At 45.0% G+C, this 20,221-nt stretch overlaps 1 protein-coding gene and 1 long non-coding RNA gene across 3 annotated transcripts in view; one reads left to right on the top strand and one right to left on the bottom strand.

The window, feature by feature from the left end:
- Positions 1 to 10,659, top strand: part of LOC110479031 (uncharacterized) — a 76,221-nt gene extending 65,562 nt beyond the window's left edge. The window contains exons 3-6 of one of the 2 annotated variants that reach the window (XR_002466852.2): positions 220 to 280; positions 1,129 to 1,237; positions 1,381 to 1,528; positions 8,042 to 8,808. This is a non-coding gene — a long non-coding RNA (uncharacterized LOC110479031). Of the gene's footprint in view, positions 1 to 219; positions 281 to 1,128; positions 1,238 to 1,380; positions 1,529 to 5,532; positions 5,724 to 8,041; positions 9,327 to 10,007 lie in introns of those variants that run through there. The other variant, XR_002466853.2, reaches the window with a different exon arrangement.
- A 3,042-nt stretch (positions 10,660 to 13,701) lies between these two features.
- TRIM24 (tripartite motif containing 24) overlaps positions 13,702 to 20,221 on the bottom strand; it is a 55,318-nt gene continuing 48,798 nt past the window's right edge. Inside the window, exons 16-19 of the mRNA XM_021539203.1 lie at positions 18,061 to 18,193; positions 16,980 to 17,054; positions 15,671 to 15,820; positions 13,702 to 14,682 (exon numbers count right to left, since the gene is read on the bottom strand). Coding sequence (XP_021394878.1) covers positions 14,473 to 14,682; positions 15,671 to 15,820; positions 16,980 to 17,054; positions 18,061 to 18,193 — 568 coding nt within the window. The 3' untranslated portion in view covers positions 13,702 to 14,472. The remainder of the gene's footprint in view (positions 14,683 to 15,670; positions 15,821 to 16,979; positions 17,055 to 18,060; positions 18,194 to 20,221) is intronic.

The following is a 20,221-nucleotide window of genomic DNA, read 5'->3' as shown; positions in this document are numbered from 1 at the left end:
CATAACCCATCCTGTCAGCCACTCCTGCTTGATCCCAGTGGATTTGTCCTCTTGTATTCAACCTCAGCAACACTAATTGCTGGGAATTAAGCAGCCTTTGGTACTTCTTTTCCATAAAACCTCTCCATCCTGCCCTTCAATCCTGTTGTGCACAGAGGAAAAATCCAACACTTCATTTTTTCCCTTCTCCCCTTCACTTTGCTTCCTCTTTTCCTGCAGGCTTTGGGCTATCCAGTCTTGGATGTGGATTAGGCAGAGCACCTTGGAAACTCAGCTGAAGGTGGGATTGGAGCAGTGTTAGAACCATCATGGGTTCTCCCAAGGTTTGGTGTGAGGAGATACATCTTGGAAGGGGCTGGGATTTTGTGCTGTTCTGGGTTTGTGTTTTTTTTTTTTTTTTTTTTTTTTTTTTGTTTTTTTTTTTTTTTTTTTTTTGTTTTTTTTTTGTTTGTTTGTTTGTTTGTTTGTTTTGTTTTGTTTTTGGTTTTTTTTTTTCTTTCTTTCTTTTCCTTTTGGGCCACCTCGGAGGAAAAGCTGGAAACCAAACCAACTGAAGGGGATTCCCAAATTCCTTTCCAGACCTTTCCAGAGGAGGCCCAAATCCACATGGAGCTGAAAAAAGGGATATGAGGAGAATGGGAATAACTGAGCCTCAGGACTCTGCAGTTTATTATTTTAATGTGTTTGGAGGTGCAGGAAAAATCAAATCACAAAGAAATTCTGTGTCTATAACATCAAGTACAACCTCTTTAAAATCAAATCCTCGGAGCGGGGTTTTCCCCAGCATAAATCCAGATGTGACATGGAAAATCCTCAGCAAGGATTTCCAGCCTTGACTATACAGCTTTTGGAAAAGCTTAGTAGCCAAACAATATCAAATTTATATCAGATTTGTATCAAGTGTGGTGTTTATATCTGGGACCACTCAGTTCCCTGGGTGTGTAAGCCTTTCATGTCGCAAAACTGAGCCATTTTTGAGAATTCCAAGTGTTGTGTCTCTAAGATTCTTAATACAGATAATGTAAAGTGGATTTGTTAGAATGGCAGAAATGTTTTTTCACCTGGAACTGTGTTGGGATAATCAACATTCCTTATATCAGAATTAATTTGTCCTCCTTTTCTTTCTAGATTGTGGATAACTGGGGAGAATATTTGGAATAAAGAAATGAAATGCATGAGGGGAGTTTCATGTTCCCAAGGGAATGCTTCAGGGATGTACAGCTTCTGAACTGCACAAGTAAGTCAGGCTCCCACAGAAACCTTCCAAAGCTGGAAAGGACAGGGAAGAAAATTCCAAGAGTGCTGTGGGAAGTGCTTTCTCCCAGGTCTGCACACTGCTGAGGTTAGAATGACTTAAAAATATTCTTTTTACTTTTCTAGTTCCCAGCCCAGGACTAAAGTTCCCTGGTGTTCCCTGAGTGGCTGCAGCTCCCTGGATGTGGAGGGAGGTCTCTGCTGGAGAGTGGGAGAAATGTCCCTGCTGGTTGCCTTGGTGGGCACAGAGCTCTGATCTTGGCAAGATGGGTTTGTGAGTATTATATCAATCCTACCTCCTTTTTAATCAGTTGTTTTAATTAGTCAGCAGCAGGGACCAGTGTTAGCCAGCTTTAGTCAAGTTTCTTTCTCACAGATTTTTTGTTGTTTTGATCATGAAATCACAAAAACCTTAAGGTTTCTAAATTAACCCTGAAAAGCTTCAATGAAGAAATCCTGTGGGAATTGGGGATTGGATATCTGGGATCTTATGGGCCTTCAAGGCCATATTTGGTTTACCTACAGATTTTGGTTTGAAACTCCAAGTTAAGAATAGTAAAAATATGAATCAGTTCTCATGAAACTCAGCTTTCCAAACTTTATTTAGGATCAAAAAATATGGGAATTCCTTTAGCAGAAAAACACCTGGGAAGAAAAGCAGACTTAAAATGCCTGTAAGAAGAATACAGAAAATCATTATGTATATATATACACAGACACACACATACAGATAAAGTAGATATTTTATAGCAGTTGCAGGCAAACTGTCAGGGATGGGTTTTTGATTTTTTTTTTAATTAAAGTATTCTATTTAGTATTCTATAAAGAATACAAAAGTATTCTATAATTATGCATGTGATTTTTGACATTTAATATAGAAGACTAAATCTCTTGCTAGTTTTAGAGTACTGCATTGAAAGTCTATGTGCTTTCTCCTCTTCCTTTCCCTGTGCCAGGAGAGTTTTTAGCAAACTTCTGTTATCTGTAAGAAAATTGTAACATCAGAACTGCTGATTTCAGTGCCTTTATCTGAACTTGATATATTATCTGTATTATTATTTAGATGCATTGTTTTAGACAGAACTGGGGGGCTGGAAGAGAAAATTTAAGGAAAAGATTGTTGAGAAGGGGCAGAGAAATAATCTAGAGAGCCTAATTTAGGATTGAAAGCCATCAGTCTGCTGGCAGGAAATGGTGAAGGAGATCAGCTGGTGTTGAGCACATGTGTTCTGTGGGTTTGTCCCAGCCTGACGAGGGTGTGGGGGACACTCTGCACCCCAGCCAGGGCAGGGAGGGCTGAGAGGGACAGGGGGGTCTCCCCAGCCTGCTGGGAGTGGTGTCACACAAGGCAGGTGCCTGCAAAGGTGCCTTGTCCTTATGGAGATGGGTCCATGGTGTGAGTTTGCCATATACCGAGACCCCTGGTACGGGTCTGTCTCTTGTTTTGTAAAGGGGGAGTGTTGCACAGAACTTGAATTATAATTCGGGATGTTGTGTGCTGTGGTCTTTGGGGCGTGCTTTTTTTTTTGTTTCAAATGGTTCCCACTGGAAAGTTTTGTGTAGACATGGCTTTGATCTGCTGGGTTTTGTGCTGCTTGTCCCATTGCAAGCTCTGAGCAAAGGAAGGATGTGGCAGCTCTCTCATTGAGTTGGCATCCTTGGCCTCAGCAGTCGAGGAAGCAGCAGGCAGGTTTCTTGCCTGCTGAACCACTTCTTGTGGTGTTAAAGCTGACATCCAGTGCTAAAGAAAATTCCTCTCTTTTCATGTGATAGCAGCACTGACAGGAGAAGGAAGGACTGGGGCAGACTACTAAAAAGCTCAGAATTTCAGGTGTGACACAAAAGAAATCTCAGAGTGCAAAAATAGAAATATGTGCCCAAATTGCCTCTGGAGGCACTTTTTGGTGTCTATCCTCCTGCAATTGTGTCTTCTGAAAATTCAACCCTTTTATTCATTGTGCTGTACAAAACACTTTTCATAATTCCAGGAAGCAGATGATACTAAAATTTGGAGAAATTTGGATGTGTTGAAACAAGCTATTCTTTCTTCTCCAGTGTGAGATGCTTGATGTTAGGAAATACTAAAAAACAAGAAAATGTTTATAGTTGAGTTGGTCTCTCTTTATTTATTAACCCCTCACTTTTTTTTTTTTTAAACAGAGGAGTAAATGGGAAGGTTACAGGAACTAAAGCTGGATGTAATAAATCCCCAAACCTTAATAACAAAAGAAGCTTCTTTAATGGAGAAGTTAACAGTCCTGTGAGGGGATTATTTTTTAATAATAATGAGCTGTTTGTTCTGAAATTGTGTTGCTAGGGAAAGAAGGTGAGGATGAGAAATTCTGGGCTGAATGGATTTTTTTCCATGAAATACCAAAAGCAATATTGGGAAACGTACTGGTTCTATTTGTAATGGCTATATACTCCTGCACTTATCCTGTTCGTTTTCCTTTCAAATATCAGAAATTCAGAGACTCTTCAAATTGAATTGTCTCCCATCCATGGTATTTCCTTGGTTGTTTTTCAAAACAAAAATGCTTGGTCAGTAATAGTTTAAAACTCTTGAAATGCATTTTTTCATGACCAATGAAAATGCTGTATGACAGGCAAGGAACACAGCCAGGACCAGGTGATGCATTAATTCTTGAGTGGAGATGAACCTGTTGTCCATAGTGGGGAAGCTTCTCTGCCCCTTCAGAGCACAGGGACTGAATTTGGCTTGATTGGAGCCAAGGCAGTCCAGGCTTTCCCTGCCTGCTCAGGTGGGGTGGCCACCAGCCTGTGACACCGGAGCTGGGGAGGAACTTCAACCCTTCTGAGGGCTGACCCCCTTTATTGTTCCAGCAGAGCCCTTTTGGGGGGATGTACACTTGTAAATTTTTAAAGCAACGCGCTGCTGCCCAGGGCAGTTTGACTTGTTTTGACTCACCCTTCTTCGGGGATGAGGAAAAAAGGCTGGGGAGGAGGTGGGGACAGGGCAGCCACCTCCAAAAGATCCGAACGGCCAAGGATGTGTCCCAGACCCAGCCCTCCCTCTTCTCAAACTTGTGCTGCCTTGACACTCCCAAGTGCATCCTGCAAGCTGACATCAGGAACCTGGGGTGGTGAGTTTTGTGTCACAGGGAAAAGAGACCGTGTTTGTGTTTGGGGGCTCTGATGTCATTTGGGGCACCCCAATGTCCCTGGGAGAGCCACGATGCTGTGGAGGAGCAGGTGACTGGGGAATCCTCTGGGTGCCCTCACCCAAAGGGATCCAAAACTGCCGGAAAATTCACAGGGAGGGGGTGTGTGTAGAATGCTGAAACCTGTCAAGTTTTTAATTTATATATATATTGATGGGTAATACTAATTGATATAAAAATACATTTCAAAATAAACCCTATCTAATATATTATATACAGGAATATAAGAAACTCCTGAGTAGCGATCCGTAGGCTTTGAACGTAATGACATAACGTTTTTATATACGAATGAAACAATCAAATGCCTGAAAACATAAGAAAAGATGATGGGGTGAAGGAAATAAAAAGGCTCTGTGCCCGCTTTTTCTCCCTTCTCTCTCCCCGGCTGAGCTGTGCGGTGCTGCTGCCGCCTGGCGGCTGAGACCGGCACTGCTGTCCCTGCTATCCCCTCCTATCCCCTGCTATCCTTGCTATCCCCTGCTGTCCCCTGCTGTCCCTGCTGTCCCTGTGTCCCTTGCTGTGTGCCACGGGACACCGGCGGCCTCCGTAGCTGCCGAGCATGGGAAAGGCAAGAGCCGGGACGGAGCGAGGCGATGTCTGGAAATCAGAGTAAAGGAGAGTTAGGAGTGCGAACAGCCAGGGCCACGAGCGGGGCCGCGGCGATAGAATGGCAGCCGTGCCGCCGGTACCGGGGACGCCGGGCGGGCGCACAGCCCGTGAGCTGCTCTCAACATGGCGGCGCGACACGGACGCCGCCGCCAGCCACTCCCAAGATGGCGGAAACGCCACCACCACACGGCCGGTCGCCGTGTTGAGCCACACTCAAAATGGCGGATGCGGCAGGACAGGGACAGCGGCGTTCCTGTGTCTGCCTGCTGCCGTTCGCGCAGCTCCCGCCGCCGCTGACCCGACAGCCCGTGTCCCCGCACCAGGAAACACCGCGAAAAGAGCTGGGTCGACTTGGGAATTCCAGGCACCCAAAAAACAGACGCCTCTGTGAGGAGCGGGGGGGGGCCTTAAATGTACCACAGCAAAGATAGCGGTTTGGCACGCTACCTATTGACCTTCCAAAGATGGCGGCATCGCGCGCATGCGCCTTGAGTAGGAAAAATGGCGGCTGTTTGTCTTCGGCTGCCTCAACGCGATCCGCGCCCCGACCCGGTGCTTTCAGCGGAGTTTTCCGCGGCGTTTCCCGCTGTGGGACACGGGATGGGGACATGGGCTGTGGGACGCGCACCGTGGGCCAGCGTTGCCGGGAGCAGCAGCAGGATGCGGCTCCTCTCAGAGGTGAGGGCGGCGGCCGGGGCTGCAGGCAGGGTTGGCCGGGCAGGGAGAATTCCCCTGGCAGCAGCTCCCTGGGGAAACTCGGAATGAGGGGGTGGGAGCTGTGGGGGTGTTCCTGTCCCCGGGAGCTGCTGGAATGACAACTGGCAGCAGCCGTGTGTGTGTGTGTGTGTGTGTGTGTGTTTGTGTGTGTGTAAGCAGCCGTAGAACTGGCAGCCAAATCAACTCTTCATCAGATTTGTCCCAAATGCGGTGTTTGTATCTGGGAGCGCTCAGTTCCCTGCGTGTGAAAGCCCTTGAAGCAGCAGAGCTGAGGGTTTTTGAGCATTCCGGGTGTGCTGTCCTGCAGGGGGAGGGAGGGCCGTGGATCCCCTGTTCACTGGGAATTCTGTGGGACCACATGAAGGAGATAAGCAAAAGGAAGGGAGAGAAAGGGATAGAGCTGAGGGATTGCTTAGACACGCTTAAATGTTCTTCCTCCTTCCCAGGAAGGCTTTCAGCCCTTGTTTCTGTGAAATCCCTTAGGGCTGGGAAGAAGCCAGCAAGCCAGAGCTGTGGGGTTTGGCCAGGGGCATTCCCGGGCTGTCAGGCAGCTCTGGAAGCATGGGAAGAAGGAAGGAAATGCTGCTTTAGAGCTGGCACAGCAGCACCCAAAGGCTCCCGTGGTGTGATCCCTGTCCTGCCCAGTGCGAACAACTGCCCCAGATGCCAGGGTAGGGAATTGAAAATCCAAGCAGGCAGAACCGACTGGAAATCGGTGGGGTTTTCATCAGGCAGTGCTGAGCTGCTGACACAGAATTCTGCAGGAAAAGTGAGTTTGGATGTTTCTATTCTGATACGTATTGGGAAGAGAAATGCATCAATATGGTAGCTTGGGACACCAGAATATACAGTTCTCAAAGCTGATTTGGCTTTTTGTTTGAAGACAGACAAAATGAATTTTGTTTGTTGAAATGATGAAAAGGGTGGAATGAAAGGTTCTTTTTGACCCAGACTGAAAAGACTTTTTTGTTTGTCTTGAATTGTGTTGCCTGGCTTAGGGAAATTTAGCAGATCTCACTTTTTTTTTTCCATTCTCCAGCCGAGGGAAGTGTTATCTTTTTAATTCAAAAAGGGTTTGCTGTATGTGTAATATTTCAGCAGTAATTTCAGCAGTCAAACTGAATCCAGCATGCCAGGGAGGGAGCACTGCCCTTGTCCAGCAGTGCCCTGAAGGCCTGGAGTGGGAGGAAATCCCATTTAGGTTGGAATTCTTTTTGTGGCACCCAGAAGGTGACTGAGTCTGGAGGGAGGAGTCTGAGTGTGTGCTTTGTGTGCACCTGGACTGTGCAAAAGGACCTGTGCTGAAGGCTGTGCTCCTGCTGGAGCTTTCAGGACACTTGTCTGCAGCCAAGAGCTGAGGTGTAAATATCTCCAGTACTGAGGGGTGGCTCTTGGTGCCCATTTGGGGTCTCCTGGCTGGAAAACTTGTTCAGGGTACACTGAAAAGAGTAGGAGCACAGCAGGGAAAATGTCTGTCCCAAGGCTGTCATCCTGGCAAGTAAACAATTCACATGGAATTTTTCTTTTCTTACATGTTACCCATAAGGAAAATTTGCTGTTGAGGATGTGAAAGGCAGGGAAACAGTGAAAATATCTATCCCAGGAGAAGAGAGATCTCTCCTGTGAGCTGTGCTTACACTGGCTGCTGTCTGGGGAGATGTCACCTTGGGAAAAATCACCTGATAATTTTTGTTCCAAGATTCCATCCTGCTGTTTGTGGTTTGCCTATGCTGAGGCAGATGAAAATGTTTCCCTTCAAGTGTTGTCTGCCAGTCACTAAAACAGACTCCAGTCTTCTCATGTAAACTAAATTCTCCTTATTTTTCCCAGCCTCACCAAGAACACTGGAATTGGAGAAATGATCCTAATTCTTTCCCTGCATCTGTACCACTTGATGGTTCCACCAGGACCTCTGATGGGGTGCATGAGAAAAATAAGTTATTTTGCTGATATAATTGGATTCTATGTATTTTGCTATGGGTTTGAACTCTTTTGTAGTAAAGGTTATAAATCCTTTAGATTAGAACAGAAAGCCATGGAAAACAGCCTAGCTTGAAGGGTTTTTAATAAATAAAGTGGCAGGACTTCTCTGTCTCCTTTATGGACACTGGCTTTTCATAGAGTGATTTTTCTGAACAGGAGAAAACTAAGTCTTTTCCTTTAAAACAAGGTGACTATGCAAACTTCTTTGATAAATTCTTACTTGTGTTCTGGGAAAAAAACCCCAAACAATCCGAAAACACTAACAGGTGTCCTTTTCCCCCCCCCCCCCCCCCCAGCAATGTGGCATCAATTCCAGTGATGGGGAAAGGCTGGAAGAAGCTGGATTTCACACAGTGGAGGCCGTGGCTTTTGGAACAGAGAAGGAGCTGCTGAACATTAAAGGCATCAGTGAAACCAAAGCTGACAAAATTCCGATAAGGATGTTCTGGAGCTTTAACCCAAGATATTCCACAGGTTTATTTCTGCTGGCTGAAAGCAGTGTGGTGAATTTTTGAAGATCTCCAAAGGGGAGTAGAGGTGATTGGAGGTGTCACATGACTTGTCACAGGAAAAGGTAAAATGCACCAGCACAGGATTGAGCTGAAGGGGAGGATATTTCCATAAAACACACAAAAAGGATGTTGGAGCTTTTCCTTGGAGCAGAATTTCAGTTCTATTCAGAGGTACCAACTCTTGTGAGGTCTATGAAATGTGCATGGAATGATACAGGCACCTCTCCACAAGGCAGGAAATATTAATTACTGCGGGTTAATGAATGGCATGAGCTCTCCTGCAACTGCTCACTTGAGTTTTCCCACAGGCTGAGGCAGCCAAACTGGCTTCCAGGGTTTCACTACAGCACAGAATTCCACCTGCAGTGGTCAGAGATCATCCATATCACCACTGGCTCCAAAGAGATGGAAAAGCTGCTTCGAGGTCAGCATTTTATTATTGCTCTTTCCTGCTTAAGCTCACTTATTGGGTGGGATTTTCCCATGAGCTTGATCTTTGCATGGAACCACATAGGACAAGTCTTGGTTGGATTAAAAACCTCTAAAACTGCTCCTGAATAATTGTTTTTATTTTAAAAGCTGCAGAAATACTTTTTAACCTTTTTAGACATGATGCAAGACTCAGAGCTGTCCATTTTTGGATGTTTCTGGATTTTTATGTCTGTGATATGTTTAGGGAAAACAAAACCAGGCATCACCATCTCCCCATTCCTCTGGTAATCCAAAAATGAAAATAAGTAATTTCAGCTCTTCAGCATCTCCAGAAACACACCTGGACTTCTTACACACAGCATGAGCAAATCTCAGGGTGAAAAGCAGTTTTCCCTCTTAGTTTTGAAACTTTCAGCCAAATTCAGTGTTTAACTGAGTCTCTATACACGTAATATTTTGTAGGTCAGAGAGCCTCATGGATACGTGTTTATAACATGTGGCCTTTTAATTTTTATTAATAATTATTATTATAATTTTCCCTTCAGGAGAAATAGAAACAGGATCCATAACAGAGTTATTTGGGGAATTCCACACTGGGATGACACAGCAGTGTCCCAACCTGGCAGTCACTGGTCAGGTGGGTGGTTCACCTCATTGCAATCCAATAATCAGACACCACAGCCTTGGGCTATTTGCTAATTTGGGGACCTCCCTTGACATTTTAAGTGTTTGTTACTGTCTAGAGGTTGCTATTCCCTAAAACATTAGTGGCTTGGACTTAGGGAGTCAACTAAATGATCAAACTAAACTTCCCAGCTCAAAGCTGAGCACCGGTCCTCTTGTGTAGAATCATGGAATCCTAGAATGGTTTGGATGGGAAGGGACCTTAAAGCCCATCCAGTTCCACAGGGACACCTTCCACTCTCCCAGCTTGCTCCAAGCCCCGTCCAGCCTGGCCTTGGACACTGCCAGGGATCCAGGGGCAGCCACAGCTTCTCTAGGCACCCTGTGCCAGGGGCTCAGCACCCTCACAGGGAACAATGTCTTCCCAAGATGCCATCTATCCCTGCCCTGTGTCAGTGGGAAGCCATTTCCCGTTGTCCTGGCACTCCAGGGTGACAGGTACTGCAAAGGGAAGGAGTCAGAGATGGGGACCAGGAATGTTTCTTGCTTTTCCCAGCTAAAAGGGACTTGAATCACAATAGCTTGGGATACTATTTGTTACATGACCTCAGTGAGGGCATGTGGCCATATCTGCTGTATTTATGGATACTTTATTCCCTGTTCAATCCTTTTCTTCCCCTTTGGCTCTCCATAGACCACAGGGGCAGTGAGTGAAAAGCCACATCCATGGACACAAAGGGGACCTTCCATCCAGAGCAGCTCCTGGCCATGGCTGAAAGTTCAGTGAGTGGAAGACAGGAGTAGATGGACTCACAGCTCAGCTGGAAATGTTTTCCACAGGTCCTGGAGGTTGATCAGGCAGGTGCTCCCTTTGGAAAGCTCTGGTGTTGTTCCTCTCCCGTCTCTGCCGCTCTCTCCCCACAGCTCTCGTGTCACTGTCCCTCGGCACGAGGTGATTTCCCTCTCTTGCTGCTGGAAGGGGCTGGGAGCTTCCCAAGCAGCTGGGACAGGACTGGCTGGATCCTGTCAGCTCTTTCTGAAGGGAATTGATCTAATCCTGCTGGCCTCTCCCACAGCAAGGACTGTTCCTGTGTTCCCTGTAACCAGGGAATATTTGGCAGCCAAGCGAAGGAGAGGAAGGGAAATGATGCTTGCAGCAAGCATAGGTGTGTCTGTGCTGGTTCAGGGTGTCCTTGGAATCATGGAATCCTTCAGGTTGGAGGAGCCCTGTGAGATCTCGGTGCCCAACCGTTCCCCAGTGCTGCTGAGGCCACCACTGTCCCACGTCCCCAAATGCCACATCCACACGGCTTTAAATCCCTCCAGTGCCCTGAGCGCTGTGCCAGGGCTGGACAGCCTTTCCCCTGTGAGACTTCCCAATATCCAGCCTAAACCTCCCCTGGGATCGCCTCAGGCCATTTCCTTTTACCCATTTCAAATGCTTCCAATCATTCCCTTCTCTTTTCATCACCTCGGGCTGCATTTTCCCCTCTGGTTTTAGCTCTGCTGGGGATGTGAGTTTTTCTTCCAGTCTTTTGGCAAAGCTCCTGGATAACTTCGGGAGCTCCAAGGTTCATCCCTGTTTCCCCCTGATTTTGCAGGAATGGCCTCTGGACAAGTTGGCCTCTGCCGGGGCTTTCCCAGCGACCACCAGGCACAGTTGCTGGGCCAGGCTGGAGGCTGAGAACTCCTTTTGTCCCCGGGATGCTCGGTCCGTGTCCCGGAGAGGCTCCGTTCCCGCTGGCACCGCAGGGACGCTCCCGGGGCAGCGGCGCAGGGAGCTGTGGGCTCAGCCTGGGAGCCGTGGGCAGAGATTCCGGCTGGGCTGCAGGCACGGGGCAGGACCGGGAGCTCCTGGGCAGCTCCCACGGCAATTCCCTGCCGCTCCCCCTGCATCCCGCCCGGACAAGCTGCGGAGAATCCTGGCGGCCACAGCTGGGAACTCGCTGGATTGGAAGCAAAGCTGAAGGGTTTGTCCAGCGAGAGAAGCGGTGATTTACAGAGCAAAGCAGAGTGGTATTCCACATGGGGAATTCGGGATTTGGGGTGGTCCCCCCAATCCCTAATCCGTAATCTCTCTGTTCATTTTCTTTTGGATGCTGCAGCCTGATGGGCTGGGGGAGCTGCTCCTTTCCGTTTCCATTTATTTTTCTGCATTTCATTGATTCTCTGTGGAAATGTGCTTTTAATAAAAAGGCCCAGGAGGACATTGCTGACATCCCGCAGGTGTGCTCAGACCCAGGATTGTTCTGGCTGGCAGAAGCTGCACCAATCTCCCAGGAATCTCAGGCTGCATTTTCTTTTCTCCCGGTTCTCCCAATCCTCACTTTGGGGGTGCAATGCACCCCTGCCCTATCTCCTAGAAGAGTTTTGAGGTTAAAAGTGTTCATTTATATTCTGCAGTGTTTATAATTTCATTAAAAAGAATAAAGCTGTATCCATGTGGTCTGGACTGGTTCATTTGCATTGGTTAATTAAAGCAAATAATTGAGAAGGGGTTTGAGCAGCCCTTGGTTGGAGCTGGCAGCTCTTCCTTGGTCTCTTCATTCTCGGAATTTCTTTGAATTATTCCTTAAGCAATTCATGCAATCAGGATACACAGTGAGGAGAAACAGCATTCCTGCCCTGCTGGATTGGGAATCCAAGTCCAGTTCCTCAGAGGGATTGAGGGGACAGGAAGCTGAGCCTCAGGCTGGGATTTGGGAGCAGGAATTCAGTGAGGAGGGGAGATCCCCCAAAGCTGGTGAAAGCAAATTCTGCTGGGTTTGGGTGCCCCCAGCCCAAAAAATGATCCTGGTTAAAGGGGACTGGAGGAAGCAGTGGCTGGGGGGCTGTGCTGGAACCCCCAAACCCTGGACAGGGATGCTGGACAGTGTCAGCTCCATGGGGACACTATGGAAGGGCTCTGCTGGGATTCCCAAATTCCAGCCAGGAATGCTGGGCACCGCCAGCTCTTTGGGACACTGCCTGATCCCAAGAGTTTTCCCCTCCTCCAGACCGGAGCCCGGGGGGGCGGGGGCAGCAGAGGGGGTCATGTCGCTCTGCGGCGTGAACAGACATAAAAAACACATGAGCGGCCCTCCCCTCCTGGACCTCCCCCCCCCGCCCCCTCGGGCCCCAGTCCAGAGGAGAGGGTCCCGGGGAGGGGGTGCAGCTGGAGGGAGGAAGGCTTTCACACCAGCCCCTAGACTGGCTCTAGAGCAGGAGGGGCTGGTGTCTCACAGGACAGCACAAGACTCTTCAATAACCTTGGTTTCCTGCCCTTTCCAGGATTTACCCAACAGCTGTAAAGGTGATCATTCCATGTCCCTTTCCAAGGAGAAATGAGCAGGACAAGTCCTGAGGGTTCACTTGGTCCATGGGCAGAGTTCTTCAGCAGAGTGTCAGGGCTGGTTGCACCTGCAGAGGGTTGTTTCCTGCAGGTGAGTGTTCACAGCCCAAAATCACTGCAGGTGCTGAGGCTGAGGCCACTTTTCTGGCCCAGAGCTGCACGGAGCCCTTGGTGACTCCCCCTCCCTGCCAGGAACGTTCCTTGGTGCTTCCTCAGTGGGTCCCAGCTGGCTGGGAATGCGGGGCATAGGAGGCCAGGAGCCCCAGGAAGGGACCCAGCACCTCCTGCCCTGGTGTTTGCAGGGAAGGAGCTGTGCCTCAGTGTCCTGCCCGTGGCAGGCAGCGTGCCACACCCACATCCCGGGGATGGGCGCTGGGATGGACGTGGATCAAGGGCTGCCTGCGGCTCCTCGGCCAGGGGCTGCTCCAACAGGCTCCGGAGCTGCTGCAGCCCGGACAGACCCCACCCACAGCCCAGAATTACCGAGGAACAGCTGGAACAGCTGGCCTTGCCTGGGAATGTCAGCGCGATGCGTTTGAGGAGGGGCTCAGGCAGCAATTCCCGGTGCCGACCTCCCGGAGCTCCTGCACACCCCCAGGTGTGTCCCAGCCCCCCAAACCCCTTCCCTTCCAGCCTGGGGACATCATTCCTCAGCAGCATTAAAGCCAAGGGAATCTTCCCCCCAGAAATGAAACCCCAAGCAATGCCCTCAGAGAGGCCTTTAAATAAAAGGTTAGAGTAGGATGAAATTTTGTTTGGATGAAATTTGGAGTTTTTCAGGGAGCCAGCTGGAACCACTGAACTGATGGAAAACTTTCACGGGTCCCACTGGTGGTGTGCTCCAAGGGCAGAAGCAATCCCAAGGTTATTGTCAGAGCTCCTGGAAAGTAGATGGAATAAAATAAGGTAATTCATCCTCATTTTCTGGTGATCAGGGACAGATGGAAAGCTGAAGAACAGTATCCTTCTCTACAAATTTGTGTACTCCCAAGGGAATACTGTTTGCGTTGTGACATAATTAGAAGCATGGGAAAAGAACAAGAGATTGCAGACAGGATGCTTTTTCTCCCCTCTTTAAAAATTCACAAAAATGACTGGTTTTGCAAACAAACATTTTTCCACTTAAGACTTTCCCACCAACTTCATTAAACAGAGGTACATCACATTTGAGACACCTGTTGAACAAAATAGGTATAGAAATACCATTGTTTCCTGCTGGTGGTGAGAAAAATGGTGCAAATCAAAATATTCTGTCCTTCCTCCACTATAAACTCACACAAATTCCTCTTTTTTTTTTTTTGTTTGTTTGTTTGTTTGTTTTAAGTTATTTTTAATATCCTCTCCCTTACATTTGAAATTTTTCAGTAACTTCTTTGGGGGCAACTACACTCTCATACCAACCAGTACTGCAGGACAATAACATTACATCATCTTTTTTCATGGCTTGTATTAAATACAGTACAGAGAGATCAAATTATGGCCAGCTACATGCCTTTGGTAAAATTAAAAGTCTGGTGAGATTACATTTCCTTTAAACTCAGAAAGCCACATGTTGAACTCATGTTGTGTTCAATTCCGTACAAACTTCTTCAAAGCAAAGTTAAACAGCTGTCACCCCACGCAAACAGCAATTTCTGAGGTGCTCCAGAAAAGCGATGAAAAGTTTGAACTTCAAAGAAGCTCTTCACATGCCTTAATCTCCATTAGATTTGTTTCAGACAGGGGGTAGAAAGTCTAGTAAATAGTCACAAACTTACAAATCCAAACAGTGATACCTGTGATAAATATTCTCAGTTTTTAAAAAACTTTCTGTAGTAACACATGTGGCTCATTTAAGCAACTGACGCTCTTCTCCTTTGAGGCGTTTTTTCCGGGGCTGTACAAAGTCATCGTCCGAGTCTTCGGTAAATTCTGGATTATCTTTTTCACTCTGGCTGTTTGGCTGTACAGGGAACTTTCTGTCAGGATAAAGGTTCCTTAGAAGATCTTCAAAGTAGGCTTCGAGTTTCATGCCAGCATCAGCCACTTCTGAGTCAGGCTGTTGGGTGAATTAACAACATCAGTGCATCGTGAAATAGCTTTGTGCTTAGATTGCATTAGGTCTTCTAGGTACCAACTACAAAAAAAAATCACTCATCAATAAGAATGGCTATGGAGCACAGGGCCCCAAAGAGCACAAAAATACACAGCGAGGGCCACCTATGAGTTTTTTTTCTCTGGCAGTTGACCACAAAAGCCACACTGCCTGGGAACTCAAAGCTGTATAAAGGTTCTAAGAACTCTTAAATCCTGACTGGGGTCAGAGTTGTGCTGTGCAACAGATATGGCCTCACGGTGTTAGAAACTTCTCTAGCTTACAGGTTTTTTTAGTAACACTGAAAATATTACTTGGTAGACAATGACTGTAACATGGAAGACTGAGCAGTCCTAAAGTCATCCGCAGCCACCACAGCTACCAGTTCCCTGAAGCTGGTACCACCAGTGTAGGAGTAAGTCCTTGCTCTCAAGGGTGACTGGATGAGAACCCCATGGAGGCCAGTTGGAGCAGCCTTTATTCCCACTGTAACTCTCATTTTGTGGTACACTCAGAACCTGCATCCCTATTTCACCACATGTTCCCTTATGTACACTAGGGGATAATAACAAATTATTGAAATCCTTAGAGTGAGTACAGAGCTCCCAGAATGGAAACCCCACTGAATTTAAGATCTGACACAAGCAGGACAAAACCAATTTTTAGATCATAATGCTCACCATTAACCTATATGATAAAAAATTGTCCTTGTCTTTAGCTGCTGTCAGGCCATTCAGCTGTGCTTGTTACCATCCTCCTCCCTTCTATGGAGAGATGTCCACTGCAGAGTTATCTCAGACACAGCAGTGTTAAATCTAATCTGTTTTCACTGCAGTCTCATCATCAAGTAAGTTTAATACAATAAATTCTTGTGTTATAAGCTGTACCCCCATTACGGTTATACTGAAAGCAACTAAGCCAACAAAGCTGATAAAATATGTACTTTTCTAACCTCATTAAATTCAGCACAGTTTTGGAAAATCAATCTGAAATCAGCCACAAAATCTTCTGGCTTTGTGTAGAATGAATTGGTCACTTCAAGTCTTTTCTTGATGGTTGACAAGTCCATGGGTTTCTTGATTATTTTGTAGTAATCAGGGACCTAAGTGGGTAAAAAAAAATCCAAAATGCAGTAATGGTCATAATTTATTGTTTCATAAGTCTTTAGATTTGAGGGAGTAGGCAAGATTTAGTATCATCATCAAAGTACAACTCAAAAGATTGAAGAATTGCACTTTAGCATACATGCAGACAGTTTCTGGAATAACAGTGATGTATGACAATTTGTTGGCTAAAATATACTCTTTCCAATGCCTATTTTAAAATCAAAGAGAAGCACATAAAACCTCCACTAGCTACATATAATAGAGAAAATGAGTTGGTTTGGATGTTATTTTAGGTGTAGTCAAATAAGCTATTTATTAAGTTTCATTCTCAGGACCACCATATGAAATAAGTCCTTTGAAATGGTGGCAAATTTCAGAGATATCAATGGTTTTCATACCCGAACTGTAGCTGTAGGATTAAGATTTTTTGTTCTTTAGAAAGAATAAGAAAGTAAATAAGAACAAAACCCAGTATATTTGTATTTTTTCCTGCTTTCTCCTAACTGGATTAATGTTTTTAGTACCTGAATTTAGTAATGCATGACCATAATATGAATAATCAATCTCTTGTGCCACTTCTTATTAGTAAACTCATTCAAATGGAGTAAAGGCTGCATAGGAACATACAGCTTTTTGATGAACTCTTTCCCCATTGACTTGTCTTGCCCACTGCCTTGTCATGAAGAACATCTTTTCATCTGATCTTTATAGCCTTGGACTTCTATTGCACCCAAGTACTGTTTACCATTTTAAACTGACAAATTTCAAGTCAGCAAGAGATTCAATTTTGTATTAGTACTACGGAGTACCCCAATTCTCAAAATCATGTAATGTTTAAAACTGCAAGATATATCCCAATGTACCTTCTCAGTGATGTAACTCAGGATATGAAGTTAGCAGTGTTAGAACTTACTTTTTAAAACTATTTTTGAAGTATTAAGTAAAATCAGTTATTGTGGAACTTTACTTGTAAATCCCCTGCCAACCCAATGCTTCAACTTTTAATTTTCCCCTTCAGACAGTTTGAATAAAATCAAACATATTAAATGCACTGAATGTCTGTGGAATTTGACTTCTGACAATGAACTTTAGAATGCCACTAGAAACATGCCAAATATGCTGCTAACATACAATAGAAAGAAGTGAGGTACATACTGTAGGAGGAACTGGATCCTGAAAGGCAGGACTCATTTCATGACAGTAGAGGTATAGCAGCAGTCTTTCACACTTCTGTGCCAAGAAAAATAGATATCCAGGTAATTCAGGAATCCTACATGGCTTATTCCAAAATCAGAAACTACAAAAAATACAGATCTCAGTATTCTCCCTTTTTCTTTGTGTATACAAATATGTTAAACTGGATATTGAGCCTTGAAAGAGATGCTAAAAAATACTTCTGTGATTTTTATGCTTGCTGATTCCTTATCAGAATCTTTGCAGGGTTTATAACTTAGATTTAATGCAAAATACAAGTAGAGAACATATAAAGAATCGTGTGACAAAGTATGTTCTCCACACACACACACAATTGATGGGCAATGTGATCTGTCCCAAGATCACAGAGGAGAACTGCATTGCAGGAAAAACTGTCTTAATTAATTATACTTGCGTAATTAATGCATTCCAAGGGTGGGGGAGTGGTGATGGTTGTGATTGATCTTGGTATACATGGGCCTGCAAAAGGGTACAAAATGCTCCTGGAGACTGGGCCAAATGGCAAAGTGACCTCCCAAGGCTGCAGGGCAGCTTCCAGGTAGATCCCACCCCTGCAGGGAGACACCCGCAGGGTACATCCAGCCCGAGGATGGGAACACTCAGGTTTGGACAGCTGAGTAAAAGGTGGAGATAAAATCCTAATGCAGCTCCATGGGTGCTTTGCTGCTTTGCAACTGTGCTTTCTGCAAACCTGCAGAGTTTCCAGCTGACTCTGTCTATGTTATAGCACTTCAGACCTGCTTAAATTATGCATTGCTTTGGCAATATTTAGATACTGTATCAGAAATAAATCTCATCATAATTGCCCACATAATCAGTGTCATACATCATTAGCCTGGGAGTCTCCTTCTGCTACTCTTCCATAAATGGTTCTACATGTAGAATAAGATGCCAAATGAAATACTAATTTCAGTGTATTTACATAAGTTGCCAGCTGAAAACAAGTAAACACTGACAAAGTTTTTAAGACAGTTAAAAATTGTTTCAGCTTCGAAGTTTTAAATAATAATTTTGTCCTTACCCTACGGTCTATGGGTGCCAAACCCACGGTGTCTTCCAATTTTCTTTTTTCAGAGCTGTGAGCGGGTTTATCACAGTCATATTCAACTTCTGGCTTGGACAGATCTCGACAGAATGTACAAATCCACTCTCCACTAAAGACAAACAGACACATTGACCTCAGTGAGGGAGCACTCCTTTGCCAGAAGTCTTTCCACATATTTCTGGGTAAATCCCTCGTCTGTGGGGTGGGTTTTCTCTGCATCTCTGTTGTTTTCTTGGTGGTGGTACAAAAGACTGCTGGCAAAAACACTTTACTACAACTTTGTTTCCTTTTAGTGGCACTGGTGTCATTAATGGTGTCCTAGCAGAAAGACAGACAGATGGACTCTACCTTTGTCAATACTGAATTTTTTCACTTGAATTCACAGGATTTAAGGATAGCACTATGAAGAGCCCTGCACAACCATAACCACAGAGAGACTGAAGGAGTCATATAGACTGAACAGAAGGAAAAGTGTTAGTCTTATATGGTAAGAACTACATGCCCTCTAAAAGTTTGATCTACAGCACATTACCAATCTATATAGATTACCATAGACAGGATTCTTTGTAAAACTGAAAATATTTCACTCCCTAAAATGTTCAGATAGTCATGATTTTACCAGTTTGCTTAAGACAATACTGGGGATTTAAAGGTCAGCGTGAGATAATTAGTTCTGCAAGCTATGTCTGCTGATTGTTGAACATAATTTATGACTTTGAGAGTTTTGAAAATAACTAGGAAGAGTCTATTTTTTACTATAAGAGAGGAACTGCACACTTGCAGGTGACCACCAGAGGGCTGAATCGTCACACAAGAAAGACTCCAGCAATAAGCAGTTCTGAGACCAACTGCACGTCTGTACCCAGAGGTATGTTTTGATAAAGTCATCATAAATGGGAAGTGATTTCTGAAGCACCCTATATTTCATTTCAGTAGTAAGGCAGAGGAATTCACAGATTTAAAAGAAAATCTTACTGTTTTCTATTCAGACTGATCCAAAGATTTTCACTATCTGCCAGTTTTGGCATGCAGTGGTGAATGATGAGCATTTTGCTTCAAGAAGTTTTACTTTCTGCTGTCTTAACTTCACAGAGTGATTTATGACAGTGTCACCTCTGCCTGGACTAGCCTTACAGAAATGTGACAGATACACAGGCTATGACCTAAAGATCTTGTGATACAAGATAACAAGGAACAAACTAGAGGACTGATGCATTAAAACATCCAAGAAGCAGGAAGAATGTGACAGGTTGGAATGAAGGAAAAAATGCAAAAAAATGCTTTATAAATCTACACGGGAACATTGTTTTAAACTGAAAGAGGGTCAATTCAGACTGGATACAACAAACAAGTTTTTCACAATGAGGACTGTGAAAAACACAGGCTCCCCAGAGAGGTGGTGGATGCCTTGTTCCTGGAAACATTGAAGGCCACCTTGGATGGGGCTTTGAGCAACCTGATCTAGTTGAAGATGTTCCTGAACATTGCAGGGGGGATCAAATTAGACGGTCCTTAAAATTCCTTTCCAACCCAAAACACCCTGTGACTCTATGAACCTATGAAATTGCTCTATCCACCTGAAACAGGAACAAAAAGCAACCATGAAAGGAGCAGACTGACACTGCTGACACACTAACAAATTATTTTGTGTGTTTGAAGGAACTAATGCTAAGAGACTAAAGTTTGTTTGTCAAACTTAGGGAGGAAAAAAAAAAAAAAGCAATCAACCCCACAAAGATGAGAACCAAAACCTGATATATCAGAAGTCAGGAGGAAACTTCACCTGACTGGGCGCTGGAGCCCAGGAACACAAAGCACCTTTACAGACCTGAACACCTGCCACCAAAGTGGTTTTTGGCTCTCTTGGCCTCAGACATCATCATCGCAATTTCCACTGAATGATCCAGTAAATATGAAACATTTTAAAGACTTGCTATTGAATATTTCATTTTAATAGAAACAAAATCTTGTAAAGCATAGTTATCTACCTACTTCAAGATTACTTTTTGTTTCCTTTCCAGAAAGACTATTTCTTAATTTAAATGCTTATTGTAACCTTACTGGTTTTCCTTATGGCATAAAGCTGTAACATAACATTGTTTTAATAAAAAACCCTGGAAATTGAAGTTTAAAAAGT

Source organism: Lonchura striata, chromosome 5 (assembly GCF_046129695.1).
Source record: "Lonchura striata isolate bLonStr1 chromosome 5, bLonStr1.mat, whole genome shotgun sequence".
Taxonomy (NCBI): Eukaryota; Metazoa; Chordata; class Aves; order Passeriformes; family Estrildidae; genus Lonchura; species Lonchura striata.
This window is presented reverse-complemented; position numbering and strand designations above follow the sequence as displayed.